This window comes from Alligator sinensis, unplaced genomic scaffold, assembly GCF_000455745.1.
Source record: "Alligator sinensis unplaced genomic scaffold, ASM45574v1 scaffold449_2, whole genome shotgun sequence".
In the NCBI taxonomy this organism is placed as follows: Eukaryota; Metazoa; Chordata; order Crocodylia; family Alligatoridae; genus Alligator; species Alligator sinensis.
Window position 1 is genome coordinate 517,081 of NW_005842831.1, and position 25,852 is coordinate 542,932.

Sequence of the window (25,852 nt, forward strand, 5' to 3'; positions counted from 1 at the left end):
AGAGACCATCAAGACCCTCTACTGGATGGAATCAGAACTGCTCAACAAAATGTCATAAGCCTTCTACTGCTAGTAGCTAGGCGATTCTTTTGCAGCTCCAGTGGTGGGGATCAAGCCTTGTGGATCAAGACTGCTGCTGCCAGGATCCAGGGTGCACAGTGTGATGAGTACACCAGCTTCTTGGGTCCTTCTGAATTGGGATGTTGCCAAGCATGACAGCCCCAGTCTTGACTGGGGAATGCAAGCATTATGTGGCTGTAAATAAGGACAGCGGTGACATCTCAAGCAGTCCTGGATCTGTTACAATCTTGCTCAGCCAGATTCAAAGTGGAGCTGACTCCAAATTTTCCAACAAAACAGATTCCTTTGCCCATACCCCTGCAGAGTTACTATGGGGAGCTGGATGTCTGGCACCTGCAGGTGCCTTATGGGGGCTGACAGGGACCACAGCTCCCAGTTCGCTGCTTCAAGGCAGAAGAAGTACCATGCCAGGGCTTCCAGCCTCCCTGTTTCCCAACCAACGCTTAGCTCTTAATGTTACAGCTGGACATGGCAAGAGCTGCTTATGATTTCCAGGCACCCTGGCCCAGAATCACAGGAGTCTGGCAGTCATGGCAGACGGCTAAAACTGGGGCACTGAGTCTGGACTCTTGCACCTGCTGCATGGAGCCCAGAAGTACTGAACTCCAGGGCTACCAGGCACCACTCTGCAGAGCCAGGAACCTGGTGTCTCTGGGATGGGTTTCCAGGGTCAGTATTCTGGGACAGCCACCCAGTGCCAGTAGCAGCCAGGGGACTGGGCAGCAGGATCCCTTCTTGGAACGCCTTGTGTCTGTGGTTCCATAGCACATTTTTCAGCATTTCTAGTTGCCAATCAACTCTGAGGTGTTGGGTTCAGGCTGGACTGGACTGAAACCATGTTTTGAAAAATGGGCATTTTTTCAGGCATGGAAAATTCCACGGTTTGACAAACTCTGACTTAGGAAAAGGTCAACCACAGGCTCAGAAGAGAGCCAGAGCAGTTACTGCTAGTGAAACATTTGCACAGGGGATAAAACCATATGCTTTGGCTAATCCCTGACTCCTCAGGATTAAAATAGGGTAAAAGTGGCAATGGGAGCTATGCTCTTGGCCAAATCACTTCACTGCTTTGTGCCTCAGTTTACCCAGCTGTGAAAAAGGGTACATTGGCACTGACCTCCTTTGCAAAGTGCTTTGCTATCTACTGCTGAAAAGGCCTAGGAATAGGCTAGCAGTTCTTAGTACTGAGGTGCTTCTTTGGGGGCTGAACTATGTGACCCTAAAGGTCCCTTTTAATACCAAAATTCTATGATTCTTGTGCTTTTCTCTGAGCAATCAACAGGCAAATACTCGAAGGTGTGTAAGCATCTGGTAGTGCTGGCACCATCAGAGACCAGGCACAGAGCCAGAGAGACCTCAGGTCCAACCCAGACTGGCACTTCACAAGTACAATGTATTTATTACTACCTCCTATGGTTAATTATTTACAGGTTTTTTTAAATATGAAAAGTGCTTATGTAAAATGGTAGCATGAAATCCAGTGTCTGAAATGAGGCTGGCTTTGATTTCCCTGCCCCCTTGCTCCCTGTCTAGTAAGGATGGAGGGGTCTGGAGCTCACCCAAATTAAGGCTGGAGTTCTCAGTGCAAAACCTCTCATCAGTGAGAATAAGACAGATCTAAATGGAAGGAGTGAAGAACTGAATGGGTGGTGTGGAAGCGGGGCAGAGTTTGCCTCACTTAAGGAAGGGGAGTCTTGGGGTAAATGCAGAGAATGCGGGGGAGGGGCAGGGGGTCTGTTCTTGTCTCTGCTAGTGCTTTTGTTATGGGACCTTGGCCATGTCCCTGCCTCCCCATGTTTCCTCATCTGCAAATCATAGAATCATAGAAAGTTAGGGTTGGAAGGGACCTCAGGAGTCATGAGTGCCTCATGCCTCCCGAGGCTGGGGGGCACGGCGACCACCTGCAGGCGGTGGTGAGCAGGGGACTGCCTGCAGGGGGCCACGCTGATGTCAGCAGCAAAGGCAGGCCAAGCGGGGGTCGCCTGCAGGTGGCTGCAGCAATATCAGCAGCGGGGTGCAGATGGGGTGGCGAGCGGCAACTGTCAGTCTCAGGGGGTGCACATGCACCCGCGTCCACCCCCTACGTGTCGTCAATGTCAAAAGTCCTCTACTCCAACCTCCTGCTCAAAGCAGGACCATTCCCAACTAGATCATCCTTATAGGCTCGGCAGTGCTATGTTGGCTAGCACTATGGAAGAAAGAGACTTGGGGGTCATCATTGACCACAAGATGAACATGAGCCTGCAATGCGATGCGGCGGCTAGTAAAGCGACCAAAACGCTGGCTTGCATCCATAGATGCTTCTCAAGCAAATCCCGGGACGTCATTCTCCCCCTGTACTCGGCCTTAGTGAGGCCGCAGCTGGAGTACTGTGTCCAGTTTTGGGCTCCACAATTCAAAAAGGATGTGGAGAAGCTTGAGAGAGTCCAGAGAAGAGCCACGCACATGATCAGAGGTCAGGGAAGCAGACCCTACGATGACAGGCTGAGAGCCCTGGGGCTCTTTAGCCTGAAAAAGCGCAGGCTCAGGGGTGATCTGATGGCCACCTACAAGTTTATCAGGGGTGACCACCAGCATCTGGGGGAACGTTTGTTCACCAGAGCGCCCCAAGGGATGACGAGGTCGAATGGTCACAAACTACTTCAAGATCGTTTCAGGCTGGACATAAGGAAGAACTTCTTTACTGTCCGAGCCCCCAAGGTCTGGAACAGCCTGCCACCGGAGGTGGTTCAAGCGCCTTCATTGAACACCTTCAAGATGAAACTGGATGCTTATCTTGCTGGGATCCTATGACCCCAGCTGACTTCCTGCCCTTTGGGCGGGGGGCTGGACTCGATGATCTTCCGAGGTCCGTTCCAGCCCTGATGTCTATGAAATCTATGAAATCTATGAAATCATCCCAGCCAAAGCTTTGTCTAGCCAGGTTTTGAAAATCTTCATGTTTTTGAAAACCTCCAAGGATGCAGCTTCCACCACCTCTCTGGGTAACCTGTTCTAGTGTTTTACTACCCTCCTACCCCCCCTAATATCTAACCTAAACTTCCTTTGCTGCAACTTGAGACAATTCCTCCTTGTTCTGTCATCTGCCACCACTGAGACCAGTCTAGCTTCATCCTGTTTTGAACCCTGCTTCAGCTAGTTGAAGGCTGCTGTTAAATTCCCCCTCGGTCTTCTCTTATCTAGACTAAATAAGCCTGGTTCCTTCAGCCTCTCCTCATAAGTTATGCCCCCAGCTCCCTCATCCTTTTTGGTTGTCCTCCGCTGGACTCTCTCCAATTTGTCCACATCCTTTCTGTAGTGGGGGCCCAAAACTGAACACAGTACTCCAGATGAGGCCTTATCAGTGCTCAATAGAGGGGAATAATCCCTTCCCTACCTACTGGCAACACACCTGCCAATGCAGCCCATTATGTCATTAGCCTTCTTGGCAGCAAGGGCACACTGCTGGCTCAGATTCAGCTTATTGTCCACTGTAACCCCCAGGTCCTTTTCTTCAGAGCTGCTGCCCACCCAGTCAGCCCCCAGCCTGTACCGGTGCATGGGATTGTTCTGTCCTAAGTACAGGACTTTGCACTTGTCCTTGTTGAACCTCATGACATGAGATTCCTTTAGGACCAATCCTCCAATTTGTGTAAGTCACTGAATCCTAGCCCTACCTTCCAGTGTATCTACTACTCCCCCCAGCTTGGTGTCATCTGACAACTTGTTGAGGGTGCACTTTATGCCATCTTCCAGGTTGTTGATGAAGATCTTGCACAAAACCGGCCCCAGGACCACCCCCTGAGGCATTCCACTTGATACTGGCTGTCAACTAGACATTGAGCCATTGATTACTACTCTCTGAGGCCAATGGTCCAGCCAGTTTTCTATCCACCTTATAGTCTATTCATCCAGGCCATACTTCCTCAAGCTTGCTTGTGAGAATGCTGTGGGAGACCATATCAAAAGCCTTGCTTAAGTCAAGGTACACCACATCCACCAGTGTCCCTGCATCTACAGAGCCAGTCATCTCATCATAGAAGGCAATTAGGCTGGTCAGGCACGATTTGCCCCAGGTGAATCCATGCTGACTGGTCCTAATCACCTTTTTCTCCTCCAAGTCCTTAGAAATGGATTCCTTCAGGATCTGCTCCATGATTTTTTCAGGGACTGAGGTGAGGCTGACTGGATATGGTCTCCCACAGCATTCTTACTGTAGTTGCATTAGATCTTCCTGGCCTTTTGTGGTCTAAGGTTGAGTGTAGAGAGTATCTGAAGTCCCGGACTAAAGAGTCTGGGATGGAGGATGCTTGCCTGTAGTATTTGGAGCCATCTGAACCCCAAGACCTCTGGGCTTGGGCCTGCACATAGGATGCCTGCCAATGGATTTAGGAGTATCTGAAGTCCCAGGGTGATAGGTCTGGGATGGTGGATGCTCGCCGGTTGTAGCACTATACATGGTGTTTAGAACAATTAAGTTCTGCCTGCTTAATCAATATGGTTTTTGGAACGATTGCATTCCGTTCAGTTGATATAATTTGGAAGTGATTTGGCTAATTTGACCTGGAACATGAAATATATATTTTTTTTTAAATCTCCAGACAGGAGAGGCTTTTCCAGGCCATCTCCTCATCTGGAGTCACTGAGACAGGCGCGTTGTATGCCGTGTGTCTCACCAGCCTGGGCCTCTCCATTAGGTGTCCCCACATCCGCTGTGGAGCTCAGCACCATAGATAGCCCTTATGCTCAGCCCCTAACTAAGACAACGTGAGTCAGGAGGATGAGGCCCTTGGGATGGGTGGTTTCCCCTTTCGTCTGAGCTTGTGGCCATGCTCTGAAATGCAGCACTCCGGGCTCGGGTTGACTCTCCCTGCTCACGCCCTTCCCCCTCCCGCCAACTTCCTTATTCCAGTGGGGCTAAAACCATTGACCTCTCTGAGCCCTGAGCAGGGAGACTGGTGGGTGAACACACAATGCAAGGGTGCCTGGAGGAACCCCAGTCCCATTGACACCCCCCCCACCCCGGGTGTGAATGGCCTGCAAAACAACACTACCTTACTACCTTTTCCAAGTGTTGCTGGGGAGGTTGGGCCCATGTGTGCGCCATGTGGGAACTGATAGGAGCCAGCCTTTTGTGCCCAGAGCTCAAGCTTGCAAAGAGTTATGCCTTGGTAACATGGCAGGGGTCTGTCTCCTCTGGCTCCCAGGACTGCAGCTTTCAATGGAGCCCCCTGGGATCTCTGTGAGTGGGTTTGGGATTAGCAGCATAACAATAAACTGCAACCTCTGGAAGCGGGTTATTTTGTGATGTTTTGCTTCCCTGGCCCTGTCAATACCGAAGTGCAGAGCTACTTTCCCTGCCCTTCTGCCCCTGACTACAGTGTCTTCTCTCAGGAACTGGTGGCACCAGTGGATGCTGGGCTCTGTGCTCGGCAGAGAAGGAGGGAGTGAGAGCACTGGTCTGACACCCAGCGCCCCATGACACTGGAGGTCATCTCCTCACTCCTGAGCTCTGCCCTGGCCAAGTTCTCACGCTGTACTTATTGCTGCAGGCGCTCCCAGGTGCTCCCTGGCCCTGAACCCTCCCTGGAGCCATTTCCAACAAAGAGCTGGCCAGTGCAAAGGAAGCAAGGACAACAGAGCAGCAACACTGCAGGCACCTGGTACAAGGTCTGGGCTTGCCCAAGTGCTACAGGGCCTGGCTTGGTCAATCCCCTCCAGATGGACAGAGTGCTCTGGCCATTTTCTCATCCCGAAAGAATTCGCTCCCTGGGCTGGGCTTTTTCCCTCCTTTCTCTCTCTCTTTGGAGGCTCCACACATTCTGCCTTTGATCTTCTCCCACTGTTTGCCCAGTCGATCAGCTCAGACGGGGTTAGAGTCTGAGGTCAGTGGCTTTTCCATTCCAAACACCCAGACACATCAGTGCGAGGGAGGGGATTCAGATTACAAACTTCCCTCCCTCCTCTCCCACCCCCACCCCACAGACAGACACACATGCACACCCCAGACCAGCTTTCCGGCTCCGCGGGCTCTGAGTCAGTTTATTTGTGTTGTCTGTTGATACTCTGCAGCTTAACAAGCCCAAGAGGGTTAAGGGCGCGTTGAAAGCTGTGGCTGTAAAGCCAAAGCCCCCCTGAGCCTGGGATTTAGAAAGCTCCTTGGCAAGCCAACTGGATGAAGTTGGATGGCACTTGGGAACCACATGGACTGATTCGTTCCCAGAAATTGGGGGATGTGTCTCCTCTTGTAAGGCCCCCACCTGGAACTGCTCATGCTGGGATCTCTTTGGACTCCTGCGCTGGGAGATGATCAGCACAGAGCGCTGCAGGCTGCTGCCAGCAGAGAACGAGGCATGAAACGGAGCCCGGCATCGGGCGTCGTGCCTGTGGGTAACATGCCCACTGGGCACTGGGCACACTAGAGCGGGGAACTCGAGAGCACTGCACGTGATCGCCTGGCTCAGTGAATGTGAGTGTTTCTGCGTGAGAGGGAGCACACCCGGCGGAGAGACCTCCTGCCCGGAGAGCCAGGGGCAGACCGATGCCTCTCTGGAGTTTCGGAGGCCGGGGGCTGAAGAGGAAAAAAGGGAAGCGGAAGCTCGCAGGGGCAAGCCAGCCAGACCCCATGCTGGCAGCACTTGTCTTGGCTCTCCTGTCTGTCCTGGCAGAGGGGGCCAGCCTCCAGCCAATCAGAATGAGCCACCTGGGGGTATGCCCCAACCAGCTGAACCCCAACCTGTGGGTGGATGCCCAGAGCACCTGTGAGCGGGAGTGCCACACGGACCAGGTGAGCCCTGCTCTCCTCCCCAGAGGGGCTGGGCCCAGTGCATGCACGGCCCCATAGAGGCCCTGGCAGAGGGGGCACTGCAGCCACCCTCTGAGGAAAGGCCAAGTGGGGGGCGGTTTATTCTTCATTGCTTACTATCCTACCCTAACTGCATTAGCAAGAGCCATGTGGGAGGGGGGTGAGGATGGCTGGGATTGGCCTGAAGGCTTGGGCAACTCCCCCACCTGCAGTCCTGTCACCCAGGCTTTCCAGGGATGTCCTGCCTAGAGCTGAGGTGCCAGGCCTGATCCTGCAGGACTTCCACAAGCCTGTGCCCACTTGCTCCTGGGCACAATGATGGGCAGCTGCATGTGCAGGGACTTGTGGGGTGGGGCCAGGTGCTGCTCTGTTTCCATGTGCACCCCCGTCCCTCCAGGGAGCTGCTCTGTGCACTGACTGCAGGAGGGGATTGCAGTCCCCACGGGCATTGGGGCTGCTGGCCAGTTTCACTCAAGCAGCATTGAGAGGGATGCTAAGTGTCTGATTGAAACGTGTGCCTGGGAGTGAGATATATTAATGAAGGCCTTACAGTGAGGCTAGCAAATGTGGGCTCGAGGCAGAGATGTTGAATAGCCCAGCAGCAGCCACTCACTGATCAGACTGGAGCAAAAGGGCTAAATGCATGGGATGGAAGCAGGAGGCTGGACCCAGGGGCCTGGTCCCAGAGGTTCCCTGCACAGCCTCATCAGCACTGGGGGACTGTGGAAATGCGTTCAACCGGGAGGAAGTGACAGCCACTTCTGGCCTTGAACTGGCATTGGGTTTGTATCATGTGGTGGCAAGCTGAAGTGCAGTGCACCTTGATTCCCAGCACACAGCATTTTGCTTAGGTCTGCAGGGGAGAGACAGTGGGCTGCCCTAGGCAGAGCACTAGTTTGGATGTCAGGAGCTCAGCCAGGACCTGTGCCCAGGAGCCAGCCATCTGCCCCTCCCACCTTTGTCTGTGTAGCATTCAGGCAGTTATGGGCAGAGACCCTCTCCTTGTAGCCTTGCACAATGGAGCCTCACTCTAGCTTGGGGTTTCCACATGCTGCTGTATTGCATCTAAAGAACAGTGTCAGTAGCTAGACATAGAAGAGAGTCCAGACCCCCCCAGTCCCTTCCCTTGCTGACTCTGCAATAATGGATCTTCCAGCTCCATGTCAGATAAAAGCCCCATCCCTGCATCCTTCATGTCCAGCCTCTCTTGCACATCAGCAGGGAGGGGAACTGCCTTCTCCTCACAGGGGTGCATCACAGCCCACCCCAGCATGGGGGTGCCCCAAGAACCAGCTGCAATGCCTGGGGAGATGCTGAGATGCTGGGAGCCAGCTTTGGCTCCTGCTTGTCTTTGAAACAAGGGGGAGTTGCACTCCCTGCCAGACTGCCAGCACCACACTCCCTTCCAAAACATAGCCGTGCCTCTCCAGCTTCCTGAGCAACAGTAACTGCAGAGAAGTGTTTCCTATCAAAGTATTTCTGTGTCCATTCCAGAGTTCCCCCAGTCCCACCTAGCTCAAGAGCATTTGAAGGGGCATCTCCATTTCCCCCCCCCATGCTGTCCCTATCTGGAGCAACTTAGGTTTGTCTGGTACAGACCCCACGTCCCATGGAGCCTGGCTTCACTGAACCTGCAGGTCCCACGCTCCTGCAGCCTGGTCCTGTGATGGGCTGTTGGCTCCTTGAGCAGGGAAAAGCAGCTGTATACTAGAGATACATGAATCCCCAGGAAGACAAGCGATGAGTGACTGAGAGTCAGGCATCTAGGGTGATTCCCAACTCTGCCACTGGTTCCTTGTGCAGACCTTGGCTTCCCTCCCCATGTATAAATAGAGAGAGTGGTGGGACATACGCCATGGAGCTGTTCCTGTTGTAACATGAGCCTGGAGCCATGGGTGGGAAGGGCAGCGGCTCTATTCATCGGGACTATTATTAGCACTCTTAAATCACTTCACAGAGCATGACCTCCTGACTTCTTGCTCTGAATTGCATACCTCTTCTCAGTATGTCTCAGGATTTGTCACTAAAGCCTGTGGGCTGAGCAAGGCAGTGCCAGGCCCTGCTGCTCCTGCAGAACTGCTAGGCAGTAAGTGGCACTCTACCTTTTGAGTCCACCTGGCTAGACAGCTGACCTGTGTAGGGGAGGCAGGGCCATATCCCTAGCAGCAATGTTCGGGGGGGCTTCCCCAAGAAAGGAGGGATGTTAACTACTGTTCCCTGCCCCAAGGCCATTATTCTGTATCCTGAGTCTCCTCTGTAGTGTTTCATAGCTGTGGGGTTTTCCTGACTTAACCCATGCCTCAGTGTTTCTGTGTGCTGTTAAAGATGCCATGTTCCACCTCAGGGGTAGCTGCATTCCAGAAGCAGGTGGAAGTGACTCATAAGTAGGAAGTGGAAGTGCACTGGGGTAAGAGCAGGGTGCTGGCAGCAGGGAGGATGCCAGCCTGCAATGGTTCTAATGCTGCTGCTGTTCCCACTTCTCCCCTCTCCCCCTCACCCCCAGGACTGTGAAGGCTTTGAGAAATGCTGCACCAATGTCTGTGGGTTGCGGAGCTGTGTAGCAGCCCGCTATGCCGATGGGAGCCTCTCCTCCCTGGAGCTGGCACAGGAGGCCACATGTGAGAGCTTTGTGTGCACCCAGCAGGGCTCAGACTGCGACATCTGGGACGGGCAGCCCATCTGCAAATGCAAGGATCGCTGCGAGAAGGAGCCCAATTTCACTTGCGCCTCAGATGGGCTCACCTACTACAACAAGTGCTACATGGATGCTGAGGCCTGCATCCGGGGCATCAGCCTCACCGTGGTGCCTTGCAAGTACATCTTCACCTGGCCCAACACCAGCCCGGTGCCCCTAGAGACCACAGCCCGGCCCACCCCTGGGGCTGCTGCCGAGGTACCCATCCCACCTGCCCTCTACAACAACCCCTTCCACCAGTCAGTCTACATGGGTGGCACTGTGAGCTTCCACTGTGATGTGAGTGGCCGGCCCCGGCCAGACATCACCTGGGAGAAGCAGAGTGACCACCAGGAGAACTTCATCATGCGGCCTGACCAGATGTATGGCAATGTGGTGGTCACCAACATTGGCCAGTTGGTCATCTACAATGCTCAATATGAGGATGCTGGCATCTACACCTGCACAGCCAGGAACTCTGCCGGGCTCCTCCGTGCTGACTTTCCCCTCTCTGTCATCAAGAGGGAGCACTCCAGCGGGGAGCCTCGCACTCCCAGCACCCAGCAATTCCCCAACACCGAGTGCCTGAAGGAGCCAGACAAGCAGGACTGCGAGGCCCGGCAGGTGCGCTGGCACTTCGACCCCAAGAAGGGCTCCTGCATCACCTTCCGCTATGGTGGCTGTGGTGCCAACCAGAACCACTTTGAGACCTATGAGGAGTGTCGCTCAGCCTGCGTGAGCAGCGCCGTCAACATGTGTCTGCTCCCCATGGTGCAAGGCCCCTGCAAAAACTGGGAGGCTCGTTGGGCCTACAACCACCTCATGAAGCAGTGCCACTCCTTTGTCTATGGTGGCTGTGAGGGCAATGACAACAACTTCGAGAGCAAGGAGAGCTGCGAGGATGTCTGCCCCTTCCCAAAGACCCTCCAGTGCAAGGCCTGCCGCCTGAAGAGCAAGATGGTGCTGAGCCTCTGCCGCAGTGACTTTGCCATCGTAGGCCGCCTCATGGAGATCATTGAGGACCAGGACTCTGGCATCGCCCGCTTCGCCCTGGAGGATGTCCTCAAGGATGAGAAGATGGGCCTCAAGTTCTTCAACATCAAGTACCTGGAAGTGACCTTGACTGACATGGACTGGAGTTGCCCTTGCCCCAACATGACCACAGAGGACGGGCCACTCATCATCATGGGAGAGGTTCATGATGGCATGGCTGTGCTGGACCCCAACAGCTACGTCCGGGCCGCCAACGACAAACGAGTGAAGAAGATCTATGAGTTGATTGAGAAGAAAACTTGTGAGCTGCTTAACAGGTTCCAGGACTAGCATAGCAGTGTTCCCTCCGCAGGTGCAGCCAGGGGGGCATCTCTGTACAGGGCATCCAGCCAAATAGACAACCCAGCCTTCATCTCTCCAACTAGCCAGTTACGAGCCAGCCCTGGGATCATGGAGTGATCATGGAGCCAGCCCTGGGATCATGGTTAGCTGCCTGTTTCCAGCATCCCAAGGCCCTCAGAGTGGTCTATCCCAAACCCAGAGACCTCAGGACACCACGATGGACCAGTAGTTTATTTTGTAATGTTTGGTTGATTGGATTGGTTTTTTTTGTTCCCACTTTGTTCCATGGTGATGAGCTCAGTAACTACCTGTGTCTGACTGTAATTTATGTGTCCGTATGTCTTGTCCATGTAACTTGCCAAGTCCTGACTCTGAATAAAAAACATTATCCTTATGAAGCTGAGTATCTCCCCTCCTCAGAGCCTTGTATTAGCCCCAGGGCTCTGACCCTACCCAATAGGCTAGCGCTAGGCACCGTGCCTGTATACAGAGGTTGTGAGATCCTGCTCATCACAAGGCATGGTCCCCTACTCATCTGCAGTAGGAAGATTCAGGCCCAGAGCATGGGAGGCAAAATCATCCCCAGCAGAACTCCCCTGATAGCAGTGGGGAGAAAGACCCCTCAGACTGCTAGCACTGACCAGGCAGGGGGGCTGGGGTGTTCATTAGCTGGTGTCACGCTCCATTTGCTGGGTGGGGTCCAACAGGCTTGTCCATCCCTTCCCTGGTAATAAAGAATGCAGCTCCTGTGGGAACCTTGCTCAGCTTTGGGTGTGATGGTCCCCTGCTGGACAAGAAACACCAGGGCTGCAAATGCACTCAGCTCTTGTTCAGTGAGGCTCCCTGGTGCTGTTCTACCATAGCAGAACCCATGCAAGGGCTGGCCATGCTCTAACTCCTATAAACTAAGTTTGCTGCTCTAATGTATGCACAGGGCAGCTCAGCTTAGTGGCTGGCTAGAGCTGGATGCTACATTCACGGAGAGCCCATTCATGGAGAGCTGTCTAACCAGGCACTGAGCTCGTCCACATAGACTCATACATAGCACAGCTCATGGCTGGGTGGGTCCAGAAAGCCCTTGCTTGCACTGCAGAACTCTTCCTGGGGCAGCTTCCTAAGGTGTTGCAAGCACCCCAGCAAGAGGGAACCCCTTGTCTCCTACCTGTGGACCTTGCTTTGGAAGCAGTGTTTCTGGGAAAGGCTCCCCTTGAGCTTCCCATAGGGAAGAGCAAGTAACCAGGCAAGGGCTTTAGTTAGCAACAGACTGAGCTACAAAGGGTGTTATAGAGAGAACAGCCTGGAGGCAGCTGCCCTGCAGTCAGGAGGACTGAGTGGGGGACAAGAGTGAAAGGCAGGCAACTCCTATAATTTGTGGGCCTCAGATTTCTGCTTCACTGCATGGGAGAAACTGGCTCTTCCAGCTACCGATTTCAGCAGCATGGGATGAGCTGACAAGGTGGGACAGGAGATGCAGATCAGTAATCCATTCCCCCTGCACTGTTCCCAACTGAAATGTGCTAGATCTCAAACCTGTACTGCCAGCAGAGGCAAACAGCCCCTACCTCTTCCCCCACCCCAGGGCACTGGGCAATGCCAGCCTGGAGGTACAACTTGTTTGGGGTAGGAAGCTTTAGGGACTGCAGGGCTGGCCTGATCCAGCCTGCTTGTGACAAAGACACCAAGGCCACAGAGTGAAAACCAGACAGGATTTTATTTGGAGAATGGCCAGAAATAAAACTATGAACAGGGCTCTTGTGGCAGCAACAGATTTTGTCACAAGAGGCTTCTGAGGGATACTGTGCAGACACCAGTGATCTCGTACGGTACGTTCCCACGCGCAGGATCCCAAGCTCTGTGGCTCTTCCTGCTGGACCCACTGAGGACCCCAAGGCCCAGAGCAGGGATGCAACAGCCCCAGGTACCCCAGCAGGGCAGGACCAGAGTCTGAAATAAAGCCTAGGTCTCCTGAGTCCCCAGTGGTCTGCTCAATGGACCATCGTGCCTTCATTAGCCTTCCTTGGTTATTCTGTTAAAAGGAAGCCCCTCTCAGGCTGCAGCTAAAGCAGAGGATAAGCTTCCTTCCGTCAGTGGGGCTGAGCCTCCTTCCTCTAGGGCTGAGAGAGGAGGCCTAGCTCCTGTGTCCTCTCTGCTGACACTACCCAAGATGGGCTCAGCGAGGGTCAGTGCTGTGGACCTGTGGCTGCTGGTCACTCTGACCTTATCAGAGAGGGCTTGACATGGCATAAGATACTAGCCCCCTCCCCTGCCAGAGCCTCAAAGTACTGGCTCCTGCTTGGGGACTCAGGACCAGAAAACCATGAGTCATCTGCAGGCTGGGCTAAAGCAAGGCTGAGACTGGGATGGAGGGGGCAGAGAGGAGCAGAGGTGGATGGCCAGAACGCCACCTCCCCCACCCCTTTCTGCTGGCAGCACCTCCACCCCATGTCAGTATATATATATTTGCATATATTACTGAGGAACTACAGGCCCCTCACTCCCTCATACACACATGGCTGCCAGGAGAAAGAGGCCTGGCCTGGGCTAATGGAGACCCTTGGTCAACCCAAAACACTATCCTTACACTGACCTTTTGAGTATCGCACCAGCCCCATGGGCCTCCTGGCAACCCAGGGTCAAAGCTCAGCATTAGGGCTGGACAAACACCACACACCAGTCAGCTCAGGAAGAAACCAGCAACAGGCATGTATCTACTGGGCCAAAGGCCAGGTCCCCATGAGAGGGCATGAGCACAGCAGCATACATCTTTCCACAGGGCCATCTCCTCAGCAACCACCCAGCCCTCTTTTGGGCTGAAGCCCACTGCAATGCTCTAGCTCAACCACTGGAGGGAACCATCACCCCACATAGTCATTCTGCAGCTGCTGGACATTGCTTTTACAAGGGAGCAAAGCTGCAATTTCCAAAAGTGCCCAGTGTTTTGGGACCACGAGTCCCTTGGGTACCTAATGGGACTGGTGCTCCTGATGCACCCACATGGCTGAAACTCCCACCCCTATTTTTCAGCCCCAATTTGGATGAACACTTCATCAATGTGACAGGATATCGTTTCTACATCAAAACCACCTCTTTCCCCACTGGAAACAAGGTCTTTTTCTTTGACACCTGTTTGTGAGCCGTGGGCTGCCCACACGCTGCATTGCGGGGTAGGGCTGTTCAGAGGTCCCGGTTCTCCCCCAACCAACAGGGATGTCCTCTGAAGAGTTGCTGCCCCCTGGTGGGGAGATTCAGACCAGCACACCAGCTGGCCGGGTGCATTTCAATCCCTTCAGCACTAGGAGCCACGGGGCAGTGTTTGGAAGGGGGGTGCCTGCTGCCAGGCACTTCAACGTGCTGCCTTAGCTCCTAAGGAGAAAAGGCTGGAATACTAAAACTTGGGATGCTTAATATAAGGCACCCACCTCCACTGGGTCCCTACCTAAGTGGTTCAATCTTCTGGGGCAGCAGTTGTCAATGAGGGGTATGTGTACCTCTGGGGTACTTGAGAAGACCCTAGAGCAGGGGTTTTCAACCTTTTTGGATCGGTGCACCCCTGGCTGCCAGATGTGGGGGGGTGCGGGGGGGCTGCCGTGTGCGAGCTTCCCTCACGTCTAGCATCTGGATGGGTGGGTGGTGCCTGCACAGTAGCACAGGATGGTGCGTGGCAGTGCTTCGTTTCCCTCGCCCGCACGTACCCCCTAGGGCCTTCTCGCGTGCTACCAGTTGACAACCCCTGCCCTAGGGGGTACACAGGGTCGGGCAGGGACAAAGTGATGCCACACACCATCCTGCACTGCCTGCCAGACGCAGGGCAAGCTTGCACACAGCATCTGCCACCACTCCGTGTTCGGCTGTGCACCCACTCCCCCCCGCTCTTTGTTTGGCCACCAGGGGTACGCTGACCCCAAAGGCTGAAAACCCCTGTTCTAGGGACCCACAGCCATGAAGCCCACTGTACCTTCAGCAGAGTCAGAGAAACTGGCCCTTAGGGGAAGGCAGGCACAGGCAGAAGAACTAAAGAACTATAAAGAAAAGGAGGCTTGTGGGAGATCTGAAATAGTCAATGGAGAGGGCTGAGGCTGGGCTAGGCCTACCTCAGGGCTGGGAGGTGACCCAAACCATGTGGTTTGCTCTTCCTTGGACCCATCAACACTTAGGGCCTGACTATGGGCAGCTGCATTAAGGGTGTGAAACATAGCTCACGGGGGCAGAAGCAGGGGAGCAGGCAAGAGTGCAATAGAGAGCCTGCCTGAATGGTCCCATCCCCAAAGGGCTTCCAGAACAGACAGCAGGGGGTCAGTAATACCCATACTTCCCACACAGCAGTCCTGCTGCCAAGTTTTCAGCTGGGGGTTGCCCCCACAGAAACTCTTCCAGCACCCTGGGGACATCACAAGCCACACAGAGCATCACAGACACTGACATGCAGTTGATTCCAGGTAAGCAGAAGGCAGTTCTGGAGCAGAGGCTGGGACAGGGGGTCACTGCTTGCGGAAGATAAGACACTTGTTGTTCACTGGCATGTCCACCTAGAAGCACAAAGCCAGGGTCAGAGGACTGCACCTGCACTGAGACGAGCTACTGAGAGATCTGGTTTCCCAGCCAGGCCCAGAGCTGCAAGCACTGTTGTGGCTTGGATAGTTTGGAGCCAGCAGCTCTGGTTGGAGGGAAGGGGAGAAAGGGAGTTCCCCACCTGCTTCAGCTCAGGTTGTGTTGCAGGGAGCTTGCATTAACTCTAGCCCTGCCTCTTCCACAACCACCAAATTTTAGGCCTCTAAAAATGCCATGAGAGCAGAGAAGAGGAAGTTCTGCTCCATTTACCCATAGGGATACCAGAAAGAGGACAGGCTCAGACTCCTGCTGGGGAGAGGGAGTGATCCTTCCCCCAGAGGCAGGGACTGAGTTGTAGAGCAGGGCACCAAGAGGCACGTTACCCAGCGGTGGTGGTGGTGAGCAGAGCAGGCACCTCTATATGCCAGCCCATTGACCTGGAGGGGCTGGGAACTGCCTTAGAGCCTCCTCACCCCTCCCTACTGCACACCCTGCTGCACCTCATCCCGGGGTCTAACCCCAACCCAGGACCATCTCTGGCAAGGAGACACCAAGGCACTCAGTGAAGAGGTGGGGTCACCCCCTCCCTGAGAGACCCCAGACTCTGTGGGTGGGCCTGATGCAGGGAGGGAATCCAGGGCAGAGCATGTACCATCATCTCCAGGCACATCCCGTTGGCCTCAGCCAACTGCTGCAGCCAAGCTATGTCCCGAAGACCCCAGGCCGGGTTCCTGCCAAGGAAAGAAACCAGATATGTCATTCCTGCCTTGGCAAGGAGATGGTTCAATCCAGCCTCTCACCACAGGGGATTTTCCAGGAAGCTGAGGGCTGGCTCTCCTATAAGAGCACTGGGTTCAGGAACAGCCTCTCCCCCACAGTGTTTCTCCAAAGAATCTGCAGCTCCCCTCAGGATCTCCTGCCTGGGGGCTCTCAGGATTGGGGAGTCTGGGTGGTGGTTGGGCAAGGGGAACCATGAGTAATGCACTATGGCAAGAATGTGACTCATCCCTGCATCCAGGGGACAAGCAGCCATGAGGATGCCTCAAAGCCAGCAGGTGTCATTTCAAATGCATGACAGGGGACCTGCAGAGCCCTGCCCCATGAATCTAGGGCTCCTTTGGAGCTGGCTGTCCCTAGATAAGTGGTTCTCAACCAGGGTGCCACAAAACCCCCTCAGGGATGCTGTGACATATCAGGAGCTGCTGTGGCTGCAGCAGCCAGGTAAAACTGCCTCAGGCCCTTCCTGCTCCAGCCCCTGCCATTCTCCTCCCAGAAACAGAGGCACCTAGGGCAGTTCCACCCACATGCAGCTTTTCCTTCGCACTCCTTCCAGAAACAGGCAAAGCATGAGGCAGCTCCTGCCTGCTTTACGCCGATTTGTAGATTGTAAGGCCAGAAGGGACCTTGGAAGATCAAGCAGGAAAGACAACTGGGGGTCAGGTGACCCCAGCAAAGTGACTGTCCAGTCTCCTCTTGAAGATTTCCAAGGTAGGTGATTGCACCACCTCTGGAGGGAGGTTATTCCACAATCTGGGCACCCTGACTGTGAAGTTTTTCCTAATGTTAAGCCTGAATAGATCTTCCAGGAGTTTATGGTCATTAATCCTGGTTTTCCCCTCGGGTGCCCTGGTGAACAGTTGCTCACTGAGCCCTTGATGTACTCCCCTAGTGTAGTGGTAAGCTGATACCAGGTCCCCTCTCAACCTTCTTTTCCTCAGGCTGAAGAGTCTCAGATCCCTCAGCCTTTTCATGATCATACAGGTGGCTCTTCTTTGGACTCTCTCAAGCTTGTCCATGTACTTGTTAAAGTGCGGTGCTCAGAACTGGATGCAGTACTCCAGCTGCGGTCTCACCAGTGCTGAGTAAAGCGGAAAAATCACCTCCTTGCTTTTGCTGGAGATGCACTGATTGATGCATGCCAGAGTGTTATTTGCCCTACAGGTTACAGCATTGCACTGCCAGCTCATATTCATACTGTGGTCTATTATTACCCCCAGGTTCCTTTCATTTTTGGTCCAAGTCAGTTCAATCACAAGAGCTCTAATGCAGCAGGAAGTGCGTGGGGCAGGTTCACCTGGAGGCAGCAGCACCTGGTTAAGAAGCACCAAATAAGTTGAGGCAGCAACAACAGTGGTTCTCACCTGGAGATGCTACCACATTCAAGAAAAGTGGCATGGACATGCTCTGGGAGAAGTGTACTGCCCTCACCATGCTGGGGCCCTTTCTCTCCCCTCAGCCCAGGCAAAAGGGGCCTAGATCTTTGCAGTCGCTCACTGCAAGGATGGCCCCACTTCAGCACCAGCAAACCCCTCCTCTCATTCCACAGTGGGAGCTGCCAGGTCTGTCCACCTCCTGCTCCCACCACAGCCCCGGCCCCAGCCCCCCTACCTCTGCCTCAGAGCATGATCGAAGTCCACGTTGCTCTGTGGGCTGATCTGCCCATTGATGGCATAGGGCTGAGGGACACAAAGAAGGGACTCATTAGAAACTGGACTCATTGCGGGCACCTCAAGCACCTGCATGCCACAGACTGGGTGTGATCAGATGTGAGCCCACACCCCCAAACACCAGAAGGGAAGAAGTCAGAGAATAAAGATAAAATAGGTCAATGCTCTCTTCCTCGCAGACCCTAGTAGACGGGCAGAACCTGTCTTGAGACCATGTAGTCCTAAACTACGGAGTCCTTAGATCTTTCTGTGCAGATGCTGCCTGAGGAGGAGCCTGAGAGAGGACTTCCCACCCCTTGGCCTTCTCCCTCCTCAGACCAGGCAACCCCTTCCACCCAGGACTAATGAGACATCCAGCAAAGTCACCAGTCAGAACTGGATTCACCAATTACCCACTGCTCAGGCCAAGCTGGGAATGGTGGGGCTGAGCTCTGAATGTGTATGTAAAGAGTTTGGGGCAGGATGTCCCTCCCCCAGGGAGTAAGGCTACCCTTGGAGTTAAACCCTGGGCCGGCCAAGTCTTGGACCTCAAGTCCTCATATCTCCAGGCCAGAGTTTCACTGTCTGCACCAGAGGCCTGCTGATAACAGCTTGCCCGACATCAGATCTGCAAGGCCAAAGTTCTTCAGGGCTTAAGAGTACTCCAAGGGCAGTGGACAGGACATATTAGTGAACAGAAAAGAATCAAAAACAGCAGGGGGGAAAAGCATGTCCCCAGTATGTAGGCTCCTGGTAGTCCCTCACAGGGCCATCCCATATGCAGAGTAAAAGGCCTTGTGTGTGAGGGCAGCAGGCAGGTTGGAAAGGACCCAGGGGCAATATCTGAAGCTCAATACTCATGATCAGGGCCAGGCTGTCAAAGGACTTGGCACCATTGTGCTGAGCTCTCTCAACAGTGTGACCCTCAGAGCCAGCCAGACCACCCCTCATGGTGCGAGTAGAGCGAAGAATCTTCCTTCCCCCCAGCAGCATACCATGAGCAGTCACCAGGGATGTAACATGGTTTTGCCACCAGGTGGCACATCCAAGCGCAAGCCCAGAATTTGCTGTCTCCAATGATACCATGTGCTCTGGCTACCAGTGCTGGTTGTGGTCCCAAACCCTAGTTCCCTGGGACAGAGATGCAGCATTAGCAGCCGTGCTCTCAACTAGCAGGGAGCTCCAGTGAAAGGGACCACTCACCCCTCATGACCACTAGAGCCACTCCACTCCTCACTACCTCAGGATAACCTCCCCCTCCCTCCCTGGGTCTCGATGAGGCGGTAGCCACAACTGCACAAAGCAATGCAGCCCCAGTCTGATAGCAGGCTGAGGGCACCCAGTCCAGTAAGTTGTGCCCAGCCTGGGAGCAATCACTTACCCCATAGGTAAACAGCACACCCTGGGGCTTCAGCACCTTCCCTGCTCCTTTGAACAAGCCCTGAGAAAACAAACAGGCACAATACATGGCACAGAGCCAGGAACAAGGGATTTGGGCCTGCAAGACATTCCTCATAGCCAGGACCCTTCCAAGTCTGTTTCCTGGTCTCCATGGTTATTGATGTTCCTTTCATTCCCCACCCTTTCCCTCATCTCTGGGGGCTGAATGAGCCAGTCCAGCTGAGGTATTCCCAGCATGGTCAGAACAGCAAGGCTTCATGCCCTGCTTGGAGGACAAGAGGATTTCCTGCCACATTTCTGACATGCATCATACACCCCATAAAATCCCATTTGTGGCCATATTAAAGCATGCAAGCAATTTGGGGTGGGGGGAGGATTTCAGCATCAGCAAGGGAAGGGGGACTTAGAATCAGTCCAACTTCAAGTCATCCTGGTCTACACTGGGATCCTGCACACACCCCTGGGAGACTGCAAGAAACTTATCCAATAGGGAAGAGAGCCCAAATCCCCGCCCCACCCAAGGATGGTTTTAGAGCTCAACTATGGGATGGGGAGTCAGGACCTTAAGCAGGTCACTTCAGATGTCACCTGCCTCAGTTCCCCCATCTGCCCAAAGGGAATAGCAATACAGATGTGTCCCAAAGGAGCATGTCAGACTGCACTCATTAACATCTGGGAAGTGCTTCAAGATCAAAGAATGAAGAGTGCCACAGGAGAGTCAACACACTCAGCACCCATTGCCATAACACTTGTTAAGAGCAACAGCTGCTTGCGGGCATCCTTTTCACTACTTTGTTTTGATGACACTCCCCACAACAGCAACACAGCACCATGCCACCAACCTGTTGCTACTAACAGGGACCAACTGTAGGAGGTCTATACTCAGGGGAACTATGCACCTACACCCACTACATGGCACCACTGATTTGTGTAGTCTGGATTACCTGACTGCCCAAAGAAGACCAGAGAAGTGGGGTATGTGCCCAGCTCCAAGGGGCTCAGCCTGTGGCCAGGGGGTTCCCACAGCCCCAGGTGAGGGATTAGGGCCAGGACAGCCTCTCACCTCAGTGCAAATCACTGGTGTGATGTGGATCATATTGATGTTGACGATGATATCCATTGAGACAGGCCTCACGCCCCATGCCTCCCAGCTCTGAGATGCATCCAGGTGAATTGGCGGCAGCACATTTGAGGGCTTCTCTTCTGCGATGTATGCAGAGATACTGCCAAGGGAGAAAGGAGATGGTTCATGCTGAGGGACATGCCACATCCCCATCCACAGTGGAGCTGGAAGAACCAATGCAGTCAGATCCTACCCACAGACAACCCCCAGCACCAGCCATTCCCCACCCAGCCATGGGGATTCCAACCCAAGATAGCCACCATTCACATGCCCCAACACCCCACTGTGCTCAGTGCTGTACCTACAGAAGAGAGCATTCCCAGAGAGCTAGCCAGAAGACAGTAAAGGCAGAGCAAGACAAAGGTGAACTGAGAAGAGAATGACTGGAGCCTGTGCCAAAGCTGGCTGACACCAGATCTCCAGGTGCCAGTTTAGTTCCTCAGCCCTAAGCCCTTCCTTTCTCTATATGGTCCTTAGGCTGGTTTCTTCATGGCAAAGCTAGGCTTGAAGCCTAAACTCCAGGCTGACTACAGAGCTGCACTACACTGCATGGGACATCAAATTCTCCATCTGCTTAAACAGGGACAGGGGCCTATGACAGCAGGCACTTACAGGGCTGGGTTTGGCTCTCTGGGTGTTCATTCAACCAGTCTACAGCCTGGCATCACTCCCAATAGTGCCAACAGGACTGGGATTGGGCCACAAGGCAGAAGGGGCGACAGGTAGTCTCACCGCAGAGCTAGCACCTGTAACAAGGACCAGTGAACCAAGGCACCAGAAACCAGCTCATTTCACTCATTCACAGGGCCCACACGGCTTTGAAATGCAAGGTCTGTGTCTCCAGGACCCAGCTATAGCATTTCATGTTCATGGCTTCCTCAACTAGCATATTACTGTGACCATCACCATCACATAGAATCAACCAATGTTTCCCAAGGCAGCCAAGTCCCACTCACACACTGAACAGCTCTGGTTTAAACACACAGAGAACATGACCTCCCTGGTCCCCGACACAGAGAAAGTCTGATGTCTGAGCACTCATGGACACTAACACCATGTCAAAAGATGCAGCTGGAGTAATGGGCCTAGGGAATGGATGCTGATTCCCACAAGCATGGGTATAGACTTTCAGTATGCCTCACCCCAGCCCTGGACAGAGCACCTGAGGAGAAAGGGACATTCGATCTCCAGGGCCCACTCAGCCCCAGGTTTCCTGCACTGAGGAGAACAGCTGTGGCACTGGGGTCTGTGCTGGGAATTGCTCTCCTCCAGATGAATTTAGGGCAGGGCTTTCAAATGCTCTAAGTGCTCTGAAGTCAGAGCAGAGTCAAACCCAACCTCAATGCTCTCACCCCAAGCCCTCTCCCCTGGCCACCCTGCAGTGCAGCTCAGTGAAGAGAAACTGTGGAGGGGGCACACTGGTACACAGCAAAGTGGAGACCAAAGGCCTTGTCCCAGGTCACAAAGGGAGTCTGTGGCAGTGCCACAAACCTACCCAGCTCTCCCAAGTCCCAGGCCAGACCCTTACCACCAGGACCATCCTTCCAATAGGAGGTACTGGCTTCCTCAGCCCCACCCAAGAGCTATTCAGTGCTTTGAAATCTGTGAAATCTTTACTCCAAGGCAGATGGGTTGAGTAGGAGATCAGGGGGACAAATGTAATACATAAAAGCAAAGAAACCTGCCAAGCTGATCAAGTTTATAGAACCTGTGAGATGCCGTGTATGGCCCCTAACCACAGAGCTACCAGCTGGGGTGGGAAGGTGTGGAAAGAACAATGAGGCTCAGCAACATCAAGAAGACTCCATGCACCAGACTTCGTAGGATGCTAGTGCCCTATTGCTTTGAACCACCTGTCATTATGTCACGCCCATAACAGCCGTGCATTTCACAGCCTTGGTATCAGTGCAAGCAGACACCCAAGAGGCAGGTGAATTAGGGCCCATCCATCTCCATCCATAGCTATGAGGCACGGATAAGCAGAGCCCAAATACCTGCATCCTAGGAGTTATACAGAGGCAGGTCTGTGTGGGACAAGCTGGGATCTCACATCCATCCCACCCCAGGCACAGGCCTGGCAGCCACAGGACCACACTGCTGAAGCAGAAGGGGCCAGACCCAGCATGGCTGCTCAGGTCTTATTCTCAGTCCAATGTTGAGTCCAAGAAGGCTGGGTTTGCTCACACACACGGTGCTGTCTATGCCTTTCCCAGGGCAACCAGTCAAGCACAGACAGCAGAATGCAAACATCTAGGGTACTTTTACACGTGCTCTGAGGTTGGGGAGGGCAGTGCTCTAATTAGGCCAGTTCCAAGAGTTACTCTAATTAAAGCACTGCTGTGTCTCCTGTATCAGCATCCCCGTGCTTAAAAATGACAGCGGGAGTGTTTGAATTAAAACTCATTCAACAAACTTTAGTTCAAGGGCCCCACCACCATTTTTAAGCACAGGGATGCTGATACACAAGAGATTGCTGGAGTGTAGTAACTGCCACACTCCAACAGACTCAATTAATCAAGTCTGCTCCAACATGCTTGAATTCAAGTGCATTGGAGCAGCCTCAGCGCTTGTGCATAGGCACCACTAGACATGCAGGCATGTGTGAGCATGCAGGCATGGGGATGCACAGAGCAGAGCAACTCTTCCACAGCAGCCACAAGAATTTCCTTGTAACCTGGGTCTGACAGACTCTACATGTCAATCGAGTGCTAGGCATGTCTGAGTTGGCGCTTCTACATGTACATATTAATGCGAGGCAATAAACTCCGGCGCATATCACATCGGAGTTTATTGTTCCTGGGACCGCAGCGCATTGAGCTGGATCAGAGCAGCCCGGAGTTGCTTGAACCCAGCTCAACATACTGCAAAGGGGCTGGCTAGGTCACAAGGTGCCCCAACCAGCTGTATCAGTGTCTACACATGCACTGCTGCAAAGTAAAAATACTTGTATATCTTTATATTTAAAAGGATTTGTATTTAGAAGTACTACCCTGCTGCAGAGTTTATTAGTTTACTCCAGCCTAATAGCCCTGCACATGTGGATGCTAAGACCTTTACTGAGGAGCGATTAGTCTATTCTGCAGTAAACGCCTCATATAGACACACCGTGTCACTGTCTGGCAGTGAGGCAAGAATTTGAAAGGATGCTTGGACATTGTAAAAGTGACAAGCTCCATGACCTGGGCTTTAGGGAGGAGACTTGGAAACTCACACCCATTGCAGGAAGGAGGTGAAAGCTGGGACGGTAAGGATCTATATCACTCAGAAGAAAATGCTGTTGATAATAAATACCAGTGTTCATTAAAGGAGAAACCCAAGATGCAAGTCTCTCCCTGGAATTGTCCTTTCTCTACTACAGTGATTCTCAACCAAAGTGCTGCCAGATTCTTTGAAGGGTGTCAAACCTCCAGTGCAATCCACAGAGGAGAAAGACAGCCCCCTACAGATTGCTGGGAATAACTTTTGAAAGTGAGCCTGTATTTCAGAGGGGAGCTCCCAGAGCCTCCCTACTACTCCACAACTGTGTCACACCTCTACCACAGGCTTCTGCTTCCAGCTGTGGCCTCCTAACACTGCTCCCATACAGAACACCATGCAGCTCTCCCACAAATCTCTCCACCTATTAATTACAAAGAGCTTGACCAAAATCTGTATCACCACCCGTTTTACAGATGGAGAAACTAAGGAAGAGAGAAACTGAGGCCCAAGCTCATTGAGCAGGCCAGGAGTAAAGCCAAAAAGGAACCTCTAATTTCACCAAGTCCCAATCCAGGGACAATCCAGGGATACTGGATTTTCATCCTCTATATTCTTTCCAGGTCAAAGGAGGAGGGGACTGTCCTGGAACTTGGGTTTGGATACCCCAAGGGAGGACCTATCCCAGAATGGAGGTCAAATCACCTATGAGCGGCATCAGGGAGTTACAGCAGGGGTTCTCAGTCCCCAGGCCATGGCCTGGTGCCAGGCCACAGCAGGCAGGCTGCCAGATCAGAAGTGGCCACGGACCGGCAAACCATGGCCCCCCCCAGAGCTGGGTGGAGAGGCCACAGCTCCTCCTGCAGGGCCCGCGGCAGCCCAGGGTTTGGCTCACCCCCCTGCCCAGGGGTGGGGGTGTCCTTACCTGTCTTCCAGCCAGAAATTCTGGCCACGATCGGCTGTGACTGCTGGGCTGTGGTTTGCCAGGCCACAGCCACTTCCAGGCTGCAGTTTGCCAGGCCATGACAAAAAAACTTTGGGAAGCCCTGAGTTAGAGGATACTAGCTGATCTCCAGTCATTTGAGAGCAGCAGCAGGTCAGTGCTGACCCTGGCCAGCTGAAGACACAGGAGTGTAGAACAGGGAGGGGCATCCTGGCCCGTCAAATGCAGCCCCTACCTTCACAGGCAATCAGCAACACAGGAACCCCTCATCACCACCGCGAACCTCTACCCCCACTGCAACAAAGGCTATCCAAACTGTGACATGACATTGGTAAAAGGCAGAGAAACAAAGGCAGTGCCCATGCCCTGCCACTGCAACAACAGGGAAATAGTTGCTTAGCATGCATTTGGAAGATCCCAGGAAAAGGGCCATGCCCCACAATATAGAGGAAGGCAACCACCCCCACACATCTTGTTGCAAGCTGGGGAAAACTAAGACCAGCAGAACAGCAACTACAGACGCCACCTTGCCCTGCTGGATGGGTCCACAACAGCCTGCCTTTGCATGCCCCATGGCTACTGCAGTCCTAACAAGAACAGCTCTTAGGAGTTTCTCCATCGTACAGGAGCTGGGAACCTCTCTGCTTCAAAGGACCCTAGGGCAGCACAGCACCAACACCTGACTCTGCTGCAAAGAGTTGCTCATTAAAAAGGGAGGATACATCACTCAGAGCTGGCAAGATCAGAACCCGCCTAATGGAGTCTATTGTTTGCCCAAGACGTACAGCAATGCAATCAGTAGCCTGTATAACAAAGGAGAGGGGGCATAGATTCATAGATGTTAGGGGCTGGAAGGGACCCCGAGATCATCAGGTCCAGCCCCCCTGCACTAGGGCAGAAAAGACTGACATGATGTGCTACCTGCAACAAGGTTGCTACCTGCCTTTCTCCCACTGTGGGCCAAAGGGGAAGAGCCACAAGGAAACGCAAAGGCCTGCCCTCTCTGCCGTGAGAAGGCGGCTACAAACCTCATTTTGAACACAAGACACTTCAAACCATCCTGCAAACACCAGGAAATGGTTGGTTTCCCATTTGACAGGTGGGAAAACTGAAGCTAACTTTGAAAAAAAGAGAGATTGACCTTAACTTCGTGAGTAAAGATTTTGGATGCCCAATTTGGGCCTGCTGGAAGGAGGCGGCACGGGCGTGGGGAGCAAGAGGCTCTGCGGGGCAGCGACAGTCCCGAGCCGGGCGGGAGGCACCGGGAGCGCCCGGCGCAGGCTGGTGCGGGGCGGCGCCACCACGCCGGGGGCAGGACACGGGGCAGCGGAGCTCCCGGCCC

At 53.6% G+C, this 25,852-nt stretch overlaps 2 protein-coding genes across 3 annotated transcripts in view; one reads left to right on the forward strand and one right to left on the reverse strand.

Moving 5' to 3' along the window:
* The first annotated feature begins 3,876 nt into the window (after window positions 1–3,876).
* WFIKKN1 (WAP, follistatin/kazal, immunoglobulin, kunitz and netrin domain containing 1) lies at window positions 3,877–12,449 on the forward strand. Its single transcript, XM_006035407.3, has 2 exons — window positions 3,877–6,847; window positions 9,369–12,449. Exons 1-2 carry the CDS (start codon window positions 6,602–6,604, stop codon window positions 10,860–10,862), a joined length of 1,740 nt encoding a protein of 579 aa, XP_006035469.1. The 5' UTR covers window positions 3,877–6,601; the 3' UTR covers window positions 10,863–12,449.
* A 117-nt stretch (window positions 12,450–12,566) lies between these two features.
* METTL26 (methyltransferase like 26) overlaps window positions 12,567–25,852 on the reverse strand; it is a 29,050-nt gene continuing 15,764 nt past the window's right edge. Inside the window, exons 1-6 of one of the 2 annotated variants that reach the window (XM_025191556.1) lie at window positions 25,652–25,844; window positions 20,313–20,472; window positions 19,230–19,289; window positions 17,811–17,878; window positions 16,075–16,153; window positions 12,567–15,400 (exon numbers count right to left, since the gene is read on the reverse strand). In XM_025191556.1, the coding sequence (XP_025047341.1) occupies window positions 15,353–15,400; window positions 16,075–16,153; window positions 17,811–17,878; window positions 19,230–19,289; window positions 20,313–20,369 (312 nt within the window). In that variant the 5' untranslated portion in view covers window positions 20,370–20,472; window positions 25,652–25,844 and the 3' untranslated portion in view covers window positions 12,567–15,352. Of the gene's footprint in view, window positions 15,401–16,074; window positions 16,154–17,810; window positions 17,879–19,229; window positions 19,290–20,312; window positions 20,473–25,651; window positions 25,845–25,852 lie in introns of those variants that run through there. The other variant, XM_025191555.1, reaches the window with a different exon arrangement.

What these genes read in the sequence shown, in the direction of transcription:
- WFIKKN1 (XM_006035407.3), top strand. Translation starts at nt 6,602, where the DNA reads ATGCCTCTCTGGAGTTTCGGAGGCCGGGGGCTGAAGAGGAAAAAAGGG. An exon ending in GGGAGTGCCACACGGACCAG is followed by an intron (nt 6,848 to 9,368) that starts GTGAGCCCTGCT and finishes CCTCACCCCCAG; the next exon opens with GACTGTGAAGGCTTTGAGAA.